This window comes from Mus musculus, chromosome 9 (genome assembly GCF_000001635.26).
Source record: "Mus musculus strain C57BL/6J chromosome 9, GRCm38.p6 C57BL/6J".
NCBI classification, from domain to species: domain Eukaryota; kingdom Metazoa; phylum Chordata; class Mammalia; order Rodentia; family Muridae; genus Mus; species Mus musculus.
This window is the reverse complement of record NC_000075.6, coordinates 119,052,545-119,071,525: the sequence shown is the minus strand read 5'-3', so window position 1 is coordinate 119,071,525 and position 18,981 is coordinate 119,052,545. Positions and strand designations below refer to the sequence as shown.

The following is an 18,981-nucleotide window of genomic DNA, read 5'->3' as shown; positions in this document are numbered from 1 at the left end:
CCTTCTAGTCTCTTTACAAAGACACCAGGGAGTCCCTCAAGATCTACATGCATACCTCTTCTGACCGGAAGCAAGCAGTCAGAAGGAATCCTTTCCACGGAAGACGGTGTCCCAGAGTGCCACAGGGCCCTGCCACTGAGGAGGGGACTCTACCAGATGGTGGGGCTCGAAGGCACACAGGCACACGTGCCACACCCGATGCCAGCCACTGGCTTTTATTAGGAAGTGGGAGTTACCCCAGGAGGAATTTCAGGGTATGTGGCACAGGGTTCCCCACATCAGAAGAAGCCCAGCTTCTTTTTCGCTTGCTGCTGCTTCCACTTGGCCATGCTGTAGAACTCCTCCTTGGATTTCCCGAAGATGTCTTGGAAATCAGAGTCTGAGAGATAGAACTAGGGGTGGGAGGGTAAGAGTGGGTGGAGAGGGATGGGGGTGGGAGGGTACAGTGGGCAGGGAGAAATGGGGGTGGGAGGGATAGGGGTGAGAGGGTGGGAGTGGGCGGGCAGGGATGGGGGTGGAAGGGTAAGAGTGGGCGGGGAGGGATGGGGATAGGAGGGTGGGAGTGGGCGGGGAAGGATGGGAGTTCCTGGAGCCCAGATTCCTGTCCCATCCCGGAGGTGTCATTCATTCAAAACTTCTCCGGTCTGCTCAGAGTGCATTATGGGACAGGATCCTGTGGGATTCCCCAGTGCAGTTAGGTCTAGTACCCACCTCCTTACGGGCTGGGTCCACACCCGGTGGCAGGTCCTCCAGTGCCTGGTGCATCAGCCTTTCCCGGGGCAGGCTCCCATTGACCATTGAGTCACTGCAGCTGCTGGTGTGGTTCATGCTGGGGTTTGCGCCATCCACCCTGAGGTCCAGCCCCAGCTCATTCTCTGGACTGTCCTGGGAACCCTTGAAGGCCTGCAGTGCCGGGTGACCTGCCTTGTTATCACTCAGCCGTGGAGTTAGCTGGAAGTTATGGACTTCCTGTCCAGAGAGAAGCCTCAGGGTCCAGGAGAGAGAGGACAGGCACCCACCCAGACCACATTGAACCCACAGGCCTCTTGGCATTGTCTGAACTCCTCGATCTGGGAGTCTGGGCCCTCGCTCCTACGCCTCACACCTGTATCTTGTTCCCTTCGGTCTGAACGCAAACCCCCTGTGGGGCTGCCAGGGAAACTGTCCAACACTTACTGCTGTCATCTCAGAGATTGCAGATCCCGGTCCCAGGCTGTTCCCCACCATCTCCTCGTAGGACTGGCTGTTCTGGGGTCAAGAGTTGGACTATTATCAGGACTGGGGTAAAGGAAGGAGCTCCCCTGAAACCCAGGAAGGAGCCTAAAGCCCAAGATCAGGTTCCCCTCCCCCTGACTCACAGGAGGTCCTTGCCCAAGGAGAGGCCTCTTCCAGTGTCACTGCCACCCCCACCCCCACATACACACCAGATTAAGCAGAGGTGGGGCATCACGTCTCACCATCCACTTGTAAGGGTCCCAGGTGACAAACCACCCGGTAAAGGTGGCTGGCTCATGGCCTTGCTTGACCACAAAGATGGGTGTGGCCAGGCTCCTCTCTGCTGGGTGAGTCCTCAGGTACTCAAGGCCCCAGGCCACTGCTTCTTTCTTCCATTCACCTGCAGCTTCCCCAAGCCACAGGAAGATCTGGGCCACAGAGGAGGCCTGGGCTTGGACAGGTGGAGGGACTGCTTGTGACAGCCACCTCCTCCCAACTCAGATGGCTTCAGAAGCCCGCATGCATATGCATGGCCAAGAACCCAACACGTTACGGTGTCCGTACACCCATGAACACTTGAGGTCACAGGCATGCATGCATGCCTGCATGTATCTAATCTATAAATAGGTATGAATCACTAGGGTGGGCTTGGTACTAAAGACTCAACGGTAGAAAGAACACAGGCTTCAGTCCCTAAGCCAGGTATTGTGGCACATGTCTTTAATGACAGATGGCACGGGCAAAGTGGAGGCAGGAGAGTCAGTTCAAGGCAATCCTTGGCTACAGAGAGAGTTTGAGGTTAGCCTGCACAGTGTGATTCTCTGCCTCAAAAAGGGGTGGGGGCTACTATTCAGTTCAAGTGCTTGCTTAGCAAAGCCCTAGACCCCAAGTACCACGTAAACAGGAGGGGGTGGGCTAGGTCTGTATTCCCAGCACTTGGGAGATGGACTCAGATCAGAAGTTCAGGGTTACATAGTTAGTTTGAGGCCATTCTGGGCTAAGGGGGTGGAGTCAGGGGAGATGATTGGTCAGAGAGGGGCTGACTGGGCAATGTGGTGGGCTGTGCAGTGGGGGAGAGGGGGTGGAGTCTGGGCTTGGGTTTCCTCTGAGATGTCCTCAGGGCTCAACCTTATCCCAACAGAGACAGTAGCATACACAGTCACACACGACCACGCACACACTCACATACACACGCACACGCTACCACACACAATGACATGCGCACGGTATCGCAGCTGCAGAGACACTTTGCCCGTTGCCATAGAGCCAGATAGCTGACCACAGCCAGTTACTGTCATCTAATGTGTGCACATAGACACGTCACATCTTGTTACCTGTCACGTAACAATTTCTGGCTGGTCGTGTATACCATCTCATGGGCTCACAGAATTCTACAGACTCACAAATGCAGTTGCTCTGTCACACCAACAACCAACCCCATGTTCCCCCTTTTCCTCTCACACAGACACGTGCACACACAGTTACAACTGGTGTGGCCAGTTCTTGTTCGTACTGGACTATACTGGACTGCACAACTGCTTGCATGGTCTGGTTACCCACAGCCGTAGCTACCCAAATGTGCAGGTTCAAAGAGTCCCCTGTGCTACCCAGTCAGACCCTCCACATCCTGCGGTGCCGTGTAGCTAGGCAGAGCCTCAGTCACACACAGCATCATGGGGCACACAGCATTACACACAACACGCACGGTCACAACCACATACAACCTGACTCTATTACACCCGGACTCTGAGTCCACGGCAACAATCAGTCACAGGCTAGACTCTCCTTCACGCCCAACCACACTGATGCACACCCTGAGTTCCCAGCCCAGCCAAACAGGAGTGGCCACTTTACCTCCTGACAGGTGTCTAGTAACATGATGTCATACTTGTCCAAGTCCTCTTGGCCAAAGAACAGCACTTCCGTGAGGACCAGGCAGCCTGCGTGACTGGAGCACTCGAACAGTCGGGGCTGGATGCTCCACACCTCCTCGGGAAGCCTGTCCGGAGGAGGGGCTGTGAGGGGGCACAGTCTGGACCACACTGGCCCTTGGCATGGGTGCTCTCCCTACCTCAGGGAAAGCAGCTCTTTGGGACAGGAGCCCTGGGCCTTCCTCTGCCCTCCACCTACCTCAACTTCCTTTAGGAGTACCTGCTCCAGGGCAGGGTCCCTTTCCTTCAATGGTGACCGAAAACCTGTCAGCTGCTGAATGAAGTCATCAGGGTTGGCACTGGGGAAGGGGACTCCTGGCCTAGTGTGGATCATTGAACGGAGGCCCTGCCTTCCCTAGAATGGGAGTCCCCTAAACTTAGTTAAGTCAGGAAGTGGCCTCAGGTCCAGGGTGGAAGGAGGGGACCGAGGCTGGGAGCTAATGAGACTTGGGTGGGCGGCAGGGCCCAGGGCTCCTTCCTTCCTTGAATTTTTACTCTGTTCTTACCTCCTATGCATGCCTTGACTGGTTAGGGATCACCTTTAGTGGCAATGCAGGGAGTGGATTCTGCCAGCAGAGGGCACCATTTCTCCCTGTTAGCCCTGACACTGCCCCCCTTAACGTTACCCCAGGGCTGGAAACAGCAAGGTAGGCTTGACTCGAATGGCCCCTGCAGGAGGAGGACTAAGAGTCCCGCAGATTTAGTCCAGATCTCTGTGTGACCTTCCACTGGGAACGTCCTTAGGAAACCTGGCCAGAGGAGGGCTCACCTTCCAGCCTCAATTCTTCCTCAGAATAAACATATTCTCCCCTGATTCTGTTACCTCTTGTTACTGGGATAGGGGGCCCGGCCTCCGAGGGCTTCCCAGAAGTAGAGAGGCTCCTGACCCTCCAGCACTGTCTCCTTGTTATTCCCTGGGAAGACACTGACCACCGTCCGCGCCATCTCACGTTGGTCCCCATGACAGCCCTGGCAAGCAGAAGCTGGGTCAAGCTCTACAGACCTTCACCTCCAGTCCTATCCACTGGGTCCTCTGGGGAGCTGCACCTGAGCAGAGGGAGGCACCTCTGGGGACCTCCCTTTCAGTCCCCCAACTGTAACCCTATAGCCCTATCTGGGTTCAGAACATGGTTGAGAGAATCTAGGCTTGGAGTCATCTGTGGTTTATGCTAAACATAAGAAAACAAACCAACATCAACAACAACAACAACAACAACAAAACAATCAAGCAAACTAGACGAGGTCTCCTTTTCCCAGAGATGCTTGGGTAAGTCCCCAAGCAGGAAGGGAGGCAGCCAGAGCCAGGCTATCCTACCCTGAGGAACCCCAGTCCCCTTGTGACTATGTAACTTCCCCAGATCTATCAGGGTCTTGGGCCACTCCACACCACCCACAGCATCGTCTCCACTGGACCATCTCTGTGGACTAAGTCTGCAACTGTGCGGAGGGGAACCCATCTCTGGCCTAGCACCACCTTCCCAGGGGGAAGTCACTGGTACCTTCCCAAACCAGAGATAGCAAACATGACTTGTGATCAGAAAGAAGACGTCACCAGAAGTGAGGGAGGAGGCACGGGCCGGCACCTCCATAGTTCTGGTGTTGTGGCTCTCGGTCCCTTGCACGTGGAAAAGCCTGGTGTCGGATACTGGTGGTCTTTCCCCTTTGTTGCCTGCATTCCCCTAGAAGAAGGCAAAGCCTCAGGTTGAGTCAAAGGCTCCTGGGGTCCCCTCCCTGTTCTGGTGGTGAACAAACTAGCACTGTCCCCTGGCCCTTTGAGTGTGGACTGTTGCCGTCCTCTATGTGCAGGACAGTGAAAGAGACCCCTTCAAATTAGACTTGTCTCCCATCTCAGAGGGCCCAGAGCACGGTTCTGCCACCATGATATACAGCCTCATCTAGGCATGGACTCAACACAGCCAGGGACGACAGCAGCCCTGAGGAGAACCTAAACTGAACCCTTCCTCCCGTTGAGTGGCTTGTGTCAAATAGTTATTTTGATTATGAATGTGTGCATGTCTGCACGTGTGTGCATGTGTATGTGTGTGTGTGTGTGTGTGTGTGTGTGTGTGTGTGTGCATGCGTGTGCGTGCTCATGGACCACAGGACATCAGATGTCATCCTCTGGAATGCTGTCCACCTCCTTGGAGAAAAGGTCTCTCACTGGCCCGCAGCTCACCAATTAGGCTAGACTGGCCATCGAGCTCCAAGAATCCATGGAGCTCAGATCACAGCACCCACCCTCACACGCAGCATCTTACGAAGGTGCTGAGATCACACTCAAGCTTTCGAGGCAAGCCCTCTACCAAGTGAGCCCCTCTCCAGCCTGTGACGAAGGGATGAAAGGTCTGACATGGGCTCTACCTGGAAGACCACCAGCCGCCCCTGGAAGATGGCTAGGAAGTGGGGAGGCTCACTGCCCATGGTCACATGCCCCTGCGCCAGTGCACCCTGGTGCATGAGGTCCAACTCTTCAGCACTGCAGTTCAGGGCCTTGGTGTCTTCTACAGTGCTTTGGTGGCCCTGCAACAGGGAAGGGGACAATGATGGTTTTTGGGTTTTTGTTGTGCCCAGGGTTTTCCTATCTCCTCCACTTCCTCCTCTTCCCCTCCTCCTCCCCCTTCTCTTCCTCCTCCTCCTCTTCTTCCTCCCCCTCCCCCTCCTCCTTCCCTTTCTCCTTCTCATCTTCCTTCCCTTCCTCCTTCTCTTGCTCCATCTCATCCCCCTCTCCCTCCCCCCTCCTCCTCCACTCTCTAGCTCTTGGGCTGGAAGGCAGGTGGGCATACCTGCCATAGGTACAGGAGGTACTGGACACAGCCCAGTTTCTGGTATGTGTAGAGGACAAGGTAGCAGTTTCCTGAGCACAACTGGCCATAGTACTTGGGATGTACAGGCTGTCTTTGTAAGTCCTGGATGTACCACACCTGAGGAGCAAGGGACCCGTGAGCATAGATGAACCTTACCTGCAGCAGCCTGTCCACCTACATCTAAGCCAGAAAGCATTCATTGGCTCATCTGTGCCAGCAAGCAGCTTGTCCAGGTCTGTGCCTTCTGTGCTTCATACCGGACCTTTGAGTGACCCTTTCTCCCACAGACCTCACCAACCTCATGCTGGCCTGCTCTCAGCCCAGACATGCATGCTGTCCCTGGGAGAATCAGGAGGAGGGCGAGAGGCTATAAGATGGATCCAGTTGCTGGTCCGTGGCCATCTCGGTCTAGACCCCACTAGCTGTATCCCTGGTTAGGGGCAGACAGCACCCTCTTCTCATTCAGAGGCTCTCTGCTCAGCCCAGGAGACAGAAGTAGGGTTGAAAGGGAGGCTGTGGCACTCTGGAGGGAAATTTTCTTTTTTCTTTAGAAAGTCATCAACAAAATTCACAAATAAAACGAAAAACCCCTAAACAAACAAAATCCAAGGCTGGGGGTGTGGCCCGGGTGGTGGAATGCTGGTGCAGTGTGACAATGTCCTGGGTTAATCCCCAGCACCTCCCAGACCTGGGATTCCACCTGTGGAAGGAGGAGAGGAGAGGCAGGCGGGATCAGCAGTTCAAGGCCGGCCTTGACTGTGCAGTGAGTTTGAGGCCAGCTTAGGGTATATGAGACCTGTCTAATAAAGCCAACATGCTGAAAATGGTGTCGCCTGCTCACATTTGTCCGAGTGATGTCTTGTTACTGTGGGAGCCACACCTCAGCCTTAGAACCAGACAGAGCTGGTAGAAGCTGGGCGTCTGTGCATGTTGGTGTGTGACCCAGTTCTTCCCTCCTGTAAGCTAGAGGGTCACAGCACCAACCCCTCTGTACTTCAGTGGGGCTGGAAACAGTACTTCCTGTCCTTCACCAGCACTTACTGAGTGCCTCACCAGGAACTTCCTCTCTCTCTGCCTTGCCTCCCCTCCCCCTTCCCTCCTCCATCTTTTCCCATCCACCCCTGCTCACCGTCCACATAAGGACAAATGTAGGCAGAGCTTCTACTTTCTCTGACCTCTGCTTACCTAGAGAAATTACAGCTCCCAGCACCCCCCACATTCCCAGGCACACAGCAGTCTTGTTTCCGCCGTCTTATAGCATCCCCACATTAGCTTGGGGATGAGATTGGACCATAATTCCAGCTCTATGTTATGGATTTAAAAGCAGGCTTGAGAGAACGAAAGGATCTGCCTTATATGTCAGTGTGTGCTCCTATACTGCACGATGTTTGCAAGTCAGCCTCAGCCCCTTCAGCTTCTAGAACACTGATCTGGGGCCAGAGGAGGGGTTTGTGACTGTGTGTTAGGGGCTAGGAGTGCTTAAGGCTGTGATTTGTATGATTGTGTGCACCTGTGTTGGCCACAGGGCATGGTCCATTGTCCGGGTGTTGTCAAATTGCATGTCTCTGAGTGAGTGATTTGTATGACTTGGTGTGACTGTTGGAGAGAGAGCAGGCATGTTTCTATTTCCCTGAGTATATGCCTGGTTGTGTGTGGATGGGTATGTACAAGTGCCTGGGTCATTTCGGTCTGTTGAGACAGTGTCTCATGTAGTTCAGACTGGCCTCGAACTCTCGATAGTCCCTCCCACAGAGTGTTGGGTTTACCGGCATGGCCGCCCCTCCCCCTCCCCCGTCCACCCCCAGTCATCGGTTCTCCAGGCAGAGTCTATCCTTGTGTGCACACACCATCACCCGCAAGCCAGTGCCCTCACCTCCACCTTCCCAGAGCCGTCGTCCACCATTCTGAGCTGGGCCGCGAGCTCAGGCTGGGTGTGAAGCTTGCCTACCTCCAGGTTTCCCTGCACCAGTTTACCTGCATGTGGAGCGGAGAGTCAGTGATGTTCTTCAGGACCACCCGGCCGAATCACTCCTCACCCATCTCACAGGGTCCCGGACACACCCTCTTCCTTCTCATCCTTAGGGGACACACCTCGCTAGTCCTGGTTCCGGTCCCTCTTGCCTCTCGCTCCTTCTAAGTCCCGCCCATTCACCAGGCTCCACCCCCGCGCCCGTGCCCCTCCTCTTGCTCACTCTTCTCTGGGTGTTTTTTCCTATCTAGCTCCTTCGACCAAGACCAGAAGAGCTGTTGGAAAGCTGTGGACTCCGCGCCGTCGTTCACCACCTCCACATTGGTGTAGTTCGGGTAACCCTTGGCCTGGATGAAGCCCTGGGACACAGCTCTGTCAGGCCTGAGGCTCAAAGGCCCTTGGCTGTGCTCCATCCCCAGAGACACCCCCAACCGTGGCCACAAGGATGCCCAAGCTCTGAACTGAGTTAATTAACCAAACTTGTGACCCATTTAACAAGCTGGCTCCTGCACTGTCTGACTCTCCCGAGGCCCCTGAGGGAAGACAGGGACTCCTCAATCCAAGCCTGGTGAAGGGCTGGCCATGACAAACCCTACAGTCTCACAAACTTCCTCTACCCCCACCCCCAAGGCTCTCAGGCTCTCAGGCCTCAAGGCAAGGCTAGTCCTGCACACATGGCGCTTTCTGTGTTAGATATCTTCCCTCCCGATCGAGGTTTCCAGGGCAGACACACTCACTTTCTGACCCCAAGACAAGGGTCCCTCTTCTTGGAGACCCCAGGATAAAGATGTTCCAAGGGAGAGCCATTTTATCCCTTAGACCCACCTCCCTATGCCTCCTGCAGGCTATCCTATGCCAGCTCTAACCACAGGCTGCCTCCCTGAAGGGTCCCAGGACCTCACCACAGCCCTGCTGAGGGCAGCCTTCTTCTCCTGGGGGCTGGACTTTCGTCCCTGCCACATGTAGATCTTGAAGCCACCCTGGTCCAGGAGATAGCAACCCTAGGAAAAAGGTTGTGAGTCTGGTTGGCAGGGGCTGGGGCCAGGAGGTAGGGATGGGTAGGGTACTGGGCTAGGCTTTCCTTACGTCCTCTTGCAGGAGGTCCTGGGTCAGTGGGCGGGTCGCCAGTTCCTGGACCACCAGGTCTGTCCCCTTCTCACAGACACTGGGGGGGACATGTATCCAGATGTGGACGGCTAGTCTCTCCTTGGCCTGGTGCCATCCCAGTGCCCCTGACCTCCTCTAGTCTCCTGGAGACTTAGGTAGTGGGGTTTAGGTGGCTCTTCACAGGGCCTCAGTCTCCCCATCTCTGCTATGGGTTTTTCTCATCAATGCTACCACATGCCATGCAAGAGTGCATATCATGCAGGCCCAACACTGCACATGACCTACCCCAGAGACCCACAGGCTTTTACTGGAAGCTTTTGTAGAGGACCTGTTATTTCAGTAAGGACAGACACATAGCTGTGACCCTCACTCTCCCTGTGCCCTCCCTCCCCCAGTTCTGCTCACTGGTAGAGGCGGACATTGGCCTTTTGTAGCTGGCTAACACTGTTGCTGGGTACAGAGGGACACAGGCTGCCTGATCTGCAGCCCAGCACAGCCTCCATGATGCGCAGAAGGTTGGTGGCTTCATTCTCCGCATCTACCACAGCAATTTGGGCACGGCCACCTCGCTCCCTGTCTCTGAGGTTGCAAGTCAGGGTCAGAGCCTGCAGGAGAGGAGCTGGCAGTTAAGACTTCCTGGGAGTGGCACCTGGTTCCACACAGCCCAGGTCCTTCCTGTCACTGCTTGGTGCCCATAGGCACAGGGGGAGGGACAGGAGAGCTGGTGTCATGCCATTCTAGTGCCTCCCAGGGACATCACCAGTGGGGCATCTGAACCTAGCCTGTATCTAGTAGACGCCCTTTGGGTGGAAACAGAGAGCCCAGCTCCCTCTCTTGGTGGCCAGATGATGAACACTTAGAGGTTATCTCTCCCCAAGCCCTGTACTCCCAGTCCCTGAGGCAGACACTGACCCGTGCTTTCTCAGAAATGCTGGCTTTGGGTCCATTCCACTGGATCATCACCTTGCCCAGGTCCAACAGGAAGATGTCCCCCTTGTTAAAGCTGTTCCAGGACAAGGCCACCTTCCAGAGACAGGAGAGAGAGGTGGAAGGGAAAGGTGTCAGACCATCAGCACCGTGGGAAGGGGGAGGGAACAGGGCAGGGGGAGGGAGTAAGGGAGGGGGAGGGAAGGGGACAAAGGATGGGGAGGGGAGAGAGAGAGAGCAAGGCAGGGCATGTCATTTGTATGCATGAGTCTGTGTGCAGCTGTGTGTTTGTGTGTGTGCACATGTGCATGTGTATAACCACACATGACCTTCCATGTGGTTATCCAGAAGTGGGTAATTGTTTATCTCTGTATGAACGTGCAGATCTACCCGTATAGTACACATCACGTCTGATAACAGCCTATGCACGTGGTGACTGTGTGTAAGTGTGGTGACCGTGTGCAAACCAGCATACGAACAGTTGTTGAAGCAAACACATCTGGACGACATCCTAAAAAATCTCAATGGCAAAAGAGAAAAACCCCAAACAGTCTAAATGTCCATGTCCGTGCACTGTGGGAATGATGGTGCAAAGTCTGGCAAGGGCCTTGCACCATGGAGCTGCCTTAAGCCTTGTTGGCTGTAAATGTACAACTTCAGGGTCACCAGCCACACTGTAGATGACTCTGCGCTGCCTCAAACGCTGGCCGCCTGGCAGCAGAATGTCTTGTGCCACAGTTAATTTCCAGGTGCGTGCAGGTATAGGGTGCTTTGTGTTGATTTATGAAAGGGCACTCGGAGGGGGCCAGGGTGGCTGGGGTGGGTGCCTATGCCTGAGGAGGAAGGATGTGTGGCCAAGAGCGAGGCTCCGCACACTCCCAGCCTGCTGCTTACAAGGACCCAGCACATCTGCCTCGTGCCCAAGTTCTTAAAGCATCCATGAGACATGAGCATTAGGAAAGAGACGGCAGGGGACAGAGGTGGGGCTGCCTTGTGCCTCCTTGTGAGGTGGGCCATCTGGGGAGCTCTAGCTCATTGCTCCCCATACTTCCTGCCTTCTCTACTTCGGGATACTTAGCCTGGAGTCTGGAGGTCAGTCCGTGTCCCTGGTTGCCCTACCTCAGTGGCAGACACGTGCTTCCTTCCCCTGATGTGAAGCAGTCGCTGGACATTGTACATGTTGGTCTCCGCAAACTTGAGAGCAGAGTCTCTGCCTCCCTTCCTGTAGCTGAGGAAGGGACAGGGAAGAGAAAGCTTACCTCCTGCAAGGACAGGTGTGGGAGTGAGCATGTGTGTGTGTGTGTGTGTGTGTGTGTGTGTGTGTGTGTATGTGTGGGGATCACACATGTCTGTGTAGTACATGTGAGCACATGTATGCATGAATACATAGGTACATGAGACACAAATGTGCGGTGCTAATTAGCATGTAGAACTGTGTAGACTGTGGTATGTTGGGGGATTTCAGCCATACTTTCCCCAGGTGAGTCTAAATGCTAGCACATGGAAGAGCATGTCTGTGTGGTGGATATGAATATTCAGGTATGCATGCCCATCTATAGGTCAACATGCATGGGGAGGTAGGTATGTGGTCTTGCACATACGGGGTGGCATGTGTTTTTGCATGTACACACAGACTTGTCTGCACTACACACAAATATTCTACTCAGCGATACGAAATAAAAATGTCTTGGCAATCAGGTTAACTATTGTCAATCTCAAAATGTGACAGTTTAAAAGAACGTTTGATGAGAAAGTAGACACTTCTACCAGCGTGACAAAGCAAGCAAGCTCTGGCTAACCTGATGGCCATGCCCGTGTACAAACCGAGACCAAGGACAACAGTTGCCCTGCAAACATCCACAGTAGGACTGTTGATAGTGTTCCTTCCAGAGTGGAAGCAATGCACATGTCCACTAGGCGTTACTCTGACAAAATACGGCGGATTCATAGGATGGAATATCTTTCCACAGGGAATGGAGCCAGGTACTAATGCGTGTCACAGCATGGATAAACAGGATCAACAAGGATGAAGTTCAGGGTTGAGGGCTCGCCTGCCATGTGGGCAAGGCTCTGGGTTCCATCCTTCTAACAGGAAGAGGAACAGGAGGAGGGAAAGGAGGGGAGGGAAGAAGGGAGGAGAGGAGGAGGGGGAGGGGGAGTAAGAGGAGGAGGAGGGGGAGGAGGAGTAAGAGGAGGAGGAGGGGGAGGAAGAGGAAGAGAAGGAAAAGGGGGAGGAAGGGAAGGAGGAGGGGAAGGAAGAGAAGGAGGACAAGAAGGGGGAGGAAGAGAAGGAGGGAGAGAAGGAGGAAGGGGAGGAGGAAGAGGAGGAGGAAGAGAAGGAGGAAGGGGAAGAGGAGTGAGAGGGGGAGGAGGAGGAAGAGAAAAAGGAGGGGGAAGAACAGGAGGGGAGGAGGAGGAAGAGGAGAACGAGGAGGAGGAAAAGAGGAAGAAAGAGAAGGAGGAAAAGGAGGAGGAGGAAGAAGAGGGGGGAGGAGGAAAAGAAGGAGGAAGAGGAAATAAAGAAGGAAGGGGAGGGGAGAAAAGGAAATAAAGAAGGAAGGGGAGGGGAGAAAAGGAAATAAAGAAGGAAGGGGAGGGGAGAAAAGGAAAAGAAGGAGGAAGAGGAGGGGAGGGGAAGATTAAGACAAAATGAAAACATATGAGTCACAAAAGTTCACTTTCTGTGTGGTTCCACTTACAGAACAAGTTCAGAATGGGCCAATATATATAGACAGAAAGCAGAGCAGTTGCTGCCTCTGGCAGGGAGGAGGGGACAGGAAGGACCTGGAACGAGGCTGCCTGGAAACATGGGGCTTTTCAGGGTGATGAAGTGTTTTTCAGCTGATTGTGGCACTGGTTGTGTGTATCTGAAACCAATGAATTGTGTGCTTAAGATGGGTGGAATGGGTGTGAGTGTACCTATCTTAAAGTGCACATAGGTGTGTGCACACACACACAAGTACACCATTCAGCCAATGAAAAACCACTTTCCTAGGGTGGCTGGTGGTGCCCTCACCACAGGATCTGACAATGCCCTCCTCTCTCTCAGCACTCACATGACTCCAGGGTGGAAATAGCTGTGGAAGCAGTCGGACTCGTGGCCCTGTGACTCTCGGTGCAGCACAGTCTGGTCTCCTAGGTCCTCCTGCAGACATTGCACAAAGGAGACCGCAGCCTCCCGGGCTTCTGCGCTGGCATCCTTTCCAATCCAGTAGTGCAGGTCACTGAATCCTCCCTGGGTAGCTTTTGGACTCTGAGGGACCTAGGGTCCAGGCATTTGTAGATATGGAGAGGGAAGGGGACCCACGGGAAGGCACTTGGATGAAGGCTATGAGGGGAACTGGGGACTGGAAGGCCTCAGAGCAGCAGCCCCTTGTGGGTGGTATGTGATGTGGGGGCTTTTGATCTCCTCAGGATAGAGTTTATTTCTAGGCCTGGGTTTCTTCAGCTCTGGACCATATCGCCTCTAAGAAAGACTCCCCAGGTGACTCACATGAAGGACGACATAGCAGCATTCTTCAAAGAAATTCCCATGAGCCCTTTCAGGCAATGGCAGCATCTTTAGGTTCTGAGAGAAGAGATTGCCAAGTAACAAGTCGGAGGCCTCTCCCTATGACTTCCAGATGGAGGGTAAAGGAGAGAGCTCTAGATGGGAGATGGGAGAGGCTAGTGACACTTTTCCATGTCACAGGCTGTGCCATCTGGTCTTGCCCCTCACCTCAGTAATCCATATTTGCAAGGCTCTGTGGCTGTCGATGGCTGGGAGGTCCTGGTTGATGTCCATCCCGGGCTAGGCAGGAGTAATGGAGATACAAAGGATGAGAGCCAGAGTTCAGAGTTCACAGGTTGGAGGTCAGCCTCTGGCCACCTGTGCTATAGGCTCCAAGTGAGAATTCTCCCTGACACCTAAAGCTCTCCAAAGTGCCTTCATTATAGAACGTAAATGTCACTAAATGTGCAACTTCATCAAACCAGGACAGGCACAGTAGATGGGCATACAGAGACCTGGTTCGTCTGTGGGAAAACTCTTACTACAGGCTGAGCTCTCTGGCCAGGAGCGGCTCTTCCGTTAGTAGCAACATTTTAGACAGAGTTAGAAACTGGCCACAGAGGGCTGGCGGTATAGTTCAGTTGTTAGAATACTTGCCTAGCATACATAAAGCACTGGGTTTGACCCCCAGCACCGCATAGAACTTGCCATGGTGGCGCATGGCTTTAATCCCAGCACCCAGGAGGTGGAGGCAGGGGGATGAGAGATTCAAGGTCGTTCTCGGCTATAGAGTGGAGTTGAGGGTTACAGGAGACCTTGTCTCAAAAATCAAAAGGAGAAAAGAAACATGTGGCTAGATTCTAGACAGACCCAAGACCTGCAGACTCAGGGACAGTCACTGCAGATAGTGCTAAATTAGACTTTTATAAAAGGAGCCAATCCAGTCAGCAGGGGCAGACCCTGCCAAAGGAGGTGAATTCTTGAAATGGGGTTCAATGGTGTACAGACAGACAGGTTCTGACCCTAAGGGCAGCAACTACACAAAGGTCTGACAAAGTTGGAAACAGTATATAAATAGATACAGGGTCTGCACAGGGCAGCGGGCTACGGCGGTGGGGCCTTTACAAGCCGGCATGTCTTCCATAGACTGATGAAGCATCGTACAACTCAAGGGCCCCGGAGAGAGATGAGTTCTCCAAACAGGGACCTTTCATGTATACAAGGATAACATCCACATACACAAAGAGAGCTGTGGAGAGACACAGGCACTACCCAAGGAAGGTCAGATAGGCCTGGCAAATAAGCAAAGACTGGAAGCTGAGAAAGAGGTTCTGCAAACAGGTGTGGGTACTGTGGGTTCTGTGGGTACCGAGGAGCTCTGCATGGGAAAGGCCGTGCTAATGTGGCTAAGAAAGGACTCTGTTAAAGGGCAGAGTCTGAAGCTACGGACAAGCACATCAATACGCAAGGCTCTGCAGGAGGGAGCCACCACAAAAAGGCCCCCTAGACAGACAGAGGCAGGCAATTAAAACCTGTGGACAAACAGACTAAATGCCCCAGACAGGGAGCTGGAACAGGTAGGGAAAAGAGTAGCAGGCTTTGCAAAGAGCTTTGGGAATCTGTAAAGAACCAAGTCCCGCAGTAGGGATCAGGGAGTTTGCAGAAGCGTAGAAGCTGTGTAAGCCTGTAGAGGCTCCTCTATAGACTGGGTCTGTCAACAGTGTTGTCTTTTGCAGAGAGGTATGAAGCTGTGGGCTGAGCCACAGGGAAGCCAGTGCTGTGTGCAAGCACATTCCCTCCAGACACACGCAGGATTATGAAGCAAGGCTAGGTTCTGTGAGGAACCCCAGGTCCTGCAAATAAGGGCTGGCCATATAGGTCAGTTTGGAGTCAGTCAAGGCTTTGTCAGTAGGGATGGGCCCTGTACACAGGTCCACAAGCAAACAGGAGCATACAGACAAGTAGAGACTGCAAACAGGGATGAGGTCTACAGAGACACGTGGATGTTCCCAGATAAACACAACCTCCTTCCAATGAGAAACTCTCCATTGGGACAAACTGAAAGACTGGCTACCCAGGTACCCAGGTAAATTCACATAGGCTGTGCAAAGCGGGGGAGGTTCTGCGATCCGGTCATAACCATCCTGCAATGAGGGGAGGTATTCCAGAGAGGCGCTTTGTGTCCCACCCTATGATGGCTATCCCCTCCCAGTTGGCGCGTCCTCAGGAATTTCATTCTGGAGGGAAGGGAAGGCTGAAGCCCTGGAAATGGCTGGAGGAAGAGTCTGTCTCCCAAAGAGAGCTTTCACACAGGTCTGACAAGGTGAGGCCACCTTGCAGGACCGCCTGGGTCAGTGATGGGCAGGACCACGCTTTGAGCAGGGCTGCTCAGTTATGCAAACCTGAGTCCTCCTTTTAACTCTCAACCTCGCAGCAGGACTCAGGGTGGGGCTCACTGCACTATTTGTTTCTTTTCTCAGTGTGGCCACATCAGTCACATTTCCTTTTTATGCTTTTCATTATTGTGTGCTTGGTTAGTTAGTGTGGTGAGCGTGGGTGTCCGTGGTTAGTGTGGTGAGCTTAGGTGTCTATGGTTAGTGTAGTGAGCATGGTTGTCTATGGTTAGTCTGTTGAGCTTGAATGTCTATAGTTAGTCTGTTGAGTTTGAATGTCTATAGTTAGTGTGGTGAGCTTGGGTGTCTATGGTTAGTGTGGTGAGCTTAGGTGTCTATGGTTAGTGTAGTGAGCATGGTTGTCTATGGTTAGTGTAGTGAGCATGGTTGTCTATAGTTAGTCTGTTGAGCTTGAATGTCTATAGTTAGTCTGTTGAGTTTGAGTGTCTATAGTTAGTGTGGTGAGCTTAGGTGTCTATGTAGTGAGCATGGTTGACTAAGTGCAGCCTGCAGGCCTGTCAGCGATTAGGATCTAGGATCTGACCCACAAAGTTCTGATGACATTAGCATGGAGGGGACCATTGTCCCTAGACAGGGACAGGCACCATAAGCAGACAAAGCTTTGCAGACGCCTAGACAGGGGTGCTGTCTGCTCTGCAGCCAGGACAGGCTGTGCTAGCGCGTCAGCACCTGGAATAAAAGCAAATCTCATACAGTGGGCAGTGGGGGCAGGGGCACTGTTGAGAGATCTAGATTGAAAACTGGAACCTGCTCCACGGGTGCTACAAACAAGACAAAAGCTCTGTCAACTCAGGACAGAGACTGCATAGGACTGTGACGGATTCTGCAGCAGGCGACAGACTCAGGTGACCTGAGAAGGTTGGGTCAATGAATCATAGGCCTTCCTGATCCAGCCTTGAAAGATGGCTGAACTCTATACACAGGCTCTGCAAATTCCTTGCTCTGAAAATCTGAGTGTGGGGATGGGGTGCAGGGGGTGTGGGGTCAGGGTGCAGGGGGGTTGTAGGGGTGGGGTACAGGGGGCTGTGGGGTCAGGGTGCAGGGGGACTGTAGGGATGGGGTGCAGGGAGCCACGGGGATGGGACGGGGTTCATTCTGTTATCACTATCTGTTATCTCTTCACTGTCCAGCCCTTTGGAAACCGCAAGCAGCCACGAGTTGGATGGGTGTGTAGTTGAAGTATTTTGTTTTTCCTCAATGCAACTTCCCACATCTAACTGAAGTCCTGGCAGCTCGCTAAGCAGACACAGTCACTGGGTTCTGAGTCTCCTGAGTGGGTGGCCCTGGTGCAGCAGTGACTGACTTCCTTTCTCTTAATTTGAACATCCAGCTCTGCTCTACCATAGCAAGAACACCCTCAGACCCGCTGCCCCATGTGACCGTGAGAGGACTTGGCGAGGTAAGAGTTACAGAGCCACAGGTGCCTGAATTCTTTACTCCTTTGTTTAGGGCCCCTGAGGGCTAGGCTCAGGACAAGGTGGCCTGGAAAGAGGGTGTGGCCGGGGGACTGTCCACACTGAGTCACAGCAGAGGAGGCTGTGGGCTGGGCATGTCATGGGAGAGCCTGTGTGCTGTTAGCATGGCTCTCCCGACATGGAACAGAAGGAGTCCATAGATAGTTGTTGATTGACCAAGGGAGTCACCAGGCGTGCCAGCAGCACCTCTAGTTGAGGTCATTGTGTGACAATGACATATATGATGGATGGGCACAGTGGTCACACAATGGTCCTTTCCAGCAACGGAGAACATGGCACACCATGGTGGGTATAGTGACTTGCAACAGGACCCTTCAGCAAGGACAGAGTCTATACATCAAACCAGCTACAGGAAAATGATTAGGGACCCAGACAGACAGAGACCCGAGGCACAGAGCCAGAAGGTAGTGGCCAGGTAGCTCTAAGGGCCACAGTGGAGTGGGAAGGACACCGTCCAACTTCGGGGCCACAGAGAAGAGGAGGGCATATTGGCAGCTGGAAGCAGTGTCTAACCTGGCTTCTCAGAGAGGGGCAGCAGTGGCCCAGGGGTGGCTGGGAAGGAGCCCCAAAACCCACAGCCTGGAGAGTCAGACTGGAGCTGAGCCCCCATCCCTCTTGCTAGAGGAGGCAAGAGAACTTTAAAGCACGGGGTGTCTTTACTCCTCTTACACTTTGTGTTCCCTCCCCTCCCGCTAGAGGTTTCTTCTCTTCCCACGGAGTCACCCGTGGCTCACGAGAGCCCCAGCCCATGTGTGTCCCCTTTTACCAGTACATCCCCCATGGGGACCCCATCTCCCCCACCCCCTGCCCTCCTAGAAGCCCTCTCATTTCCCAGGGTGAAGTTCCTTTCTCTCCGACACTGGCTTTCTCTCTGCCCCTCTCCGCAGGGGCTCTAACCCACTGTGTGTGTGTGTGTGGGGGGGAGGGGGTCCCAGTCTCCTTGGCGGCCAGGCCGCTTGTCTTGTCGTTTGTCGCCTTCCTTCAGGTGACCCTTCTCCCTTCCAGCCGACCCCTCCTCCTGAACAAGGTGTACTTGAGGGTAGACCTCGAGATTCCTTTGCTTAACTTCCAGGAAGGGAGGGCATAGCCTGCTGGAGGGTCGTGAGTCAGGCGAACTGACTCTGGGGGGTGACAGAGAGCCCACCCACGCAAAACCCGCCGCTTCTTCCTCTCACGCTGGCTTGCCACAGTGGTCCTCCTCCACCCACGCGCAGATAGCCAAGCGTTCTCACCGTGGGGCTGCCCTCAATCCTACCAGCCTTCAGCCGCTGTATGATCCCCGAGCCCTAGAACGCCATGCCTTCCCTCTGCGTTCCCAGCAACCCCTCTACCGGGTCCCCCACCCCCACCCCAGTCCAGGCCTACCTTCTGGGAACTGCCTCTGCACCTTCCTTCACTCAGCCTGTGGGCAACACTAGGCCCCTCCCTCCGAACTGTAACTCAATCCCAGCTCCCGCCTTGCAGGACACACCCCGTGCTCTGTGCAGCATGGACAGGGAGGGCATTCAGAGTTAGTCAGTCAATAAATATTGACCAAGCCGTCTGGGAGCCAGCCCCCTTCCCGTGGCCTGGTAGATTACTTCTTCGGTACCAGTGGGCAGAGAAGGCTAGGGGTGGAGGCCTGATCAAGGCTGAGGTGGACTGTGGAA

At 53.9% G+C, this 18,981-nt stretch overlaps 1 protein-coding gene across 11 annotated transcripts; it reads right to left on the bottom strand.

The window, feature by feature from the left end:
• Window positions 1-18,797, bottom strand: Vill (villin-like). Of its 11 annotated transcripts, none has more exons than NM_001164567.1 (20): window positions 18,698-18,748; window positions 13,672-13,743; window positions 13,447-13,521; window positions 13,010-13,215; window positions 11,073-11,181; window positions 9,939-10,049; window positions 9,432-9,631; window positions 9,006-9,084; window positions 8,822-8,920; window positions 8,143-8,278; window positions 7,824-7,924; window positions 5,930-6,067; window positions 5,508-5,666; window positions 4,646-4,825; window positions 3,970-4,115; window positions 3,070-3,214; window positions 1,458-1,643; window positions 1,177-1,248; window positions 712-969; window positions 1-392 (listed from the first exon to the last, which is right to left on the bottom strand). In NM_001164567.1, the coding sequence occupies exons 2-20, from the start codon at window positions 13,735-13,737 to the stop codon at window positions 279-281; spliced, it is 2,580 nt and encodes an 859-aa protein (NP_001158039.1). In that variant the 5' UTR covers window positions 13,738-13,743; window positions 18,698-18,748; the 3' UTR covers window positions 1-278. The 11 variants fall into 11 exon arrangements, with proteins under 11 accessions (NP_001158039.1, NP_035830.2, XP_006512124.1 ...); XM_006512061.2 differs by having other exon boundaries at window positions 195-392; window positions 712-903; window positions 1,458-1,661; window positions 18,698-18,797; XM_006512062.2 differs by having other exon boundaries at window positions 195-392; window positions 712-903; window positions 18,698-18,797.
• Between the last annotated feature and the right edge of the window lie 184 nt (window positions 18,798-18,981).

Bases quoted from the DNA above. Each gene is read 5' to 3' on its own strand.
- Vill (XM_006512059.4), bottom strand. From the start codon at position 13,737: ATGGACATCAACCAGGACCTCCCAGCCATCGACAGCCACAGAGCCTTG. The intron at 6,068-7,823 runs GTGAGGGCACTG...CTTGCTCCTCAG, and splicing joins ACGGCTCTGGGAAGGTGGAG to GTGTGGTACATCCAGGACTT. The intron at 970-1,176 runs GTAAGTGTTGGA...CTCTCTGGACAG, and splicing joins CAATCTCTGAGATGACAGCA to GAAGTCCATAACTTCCAGCT.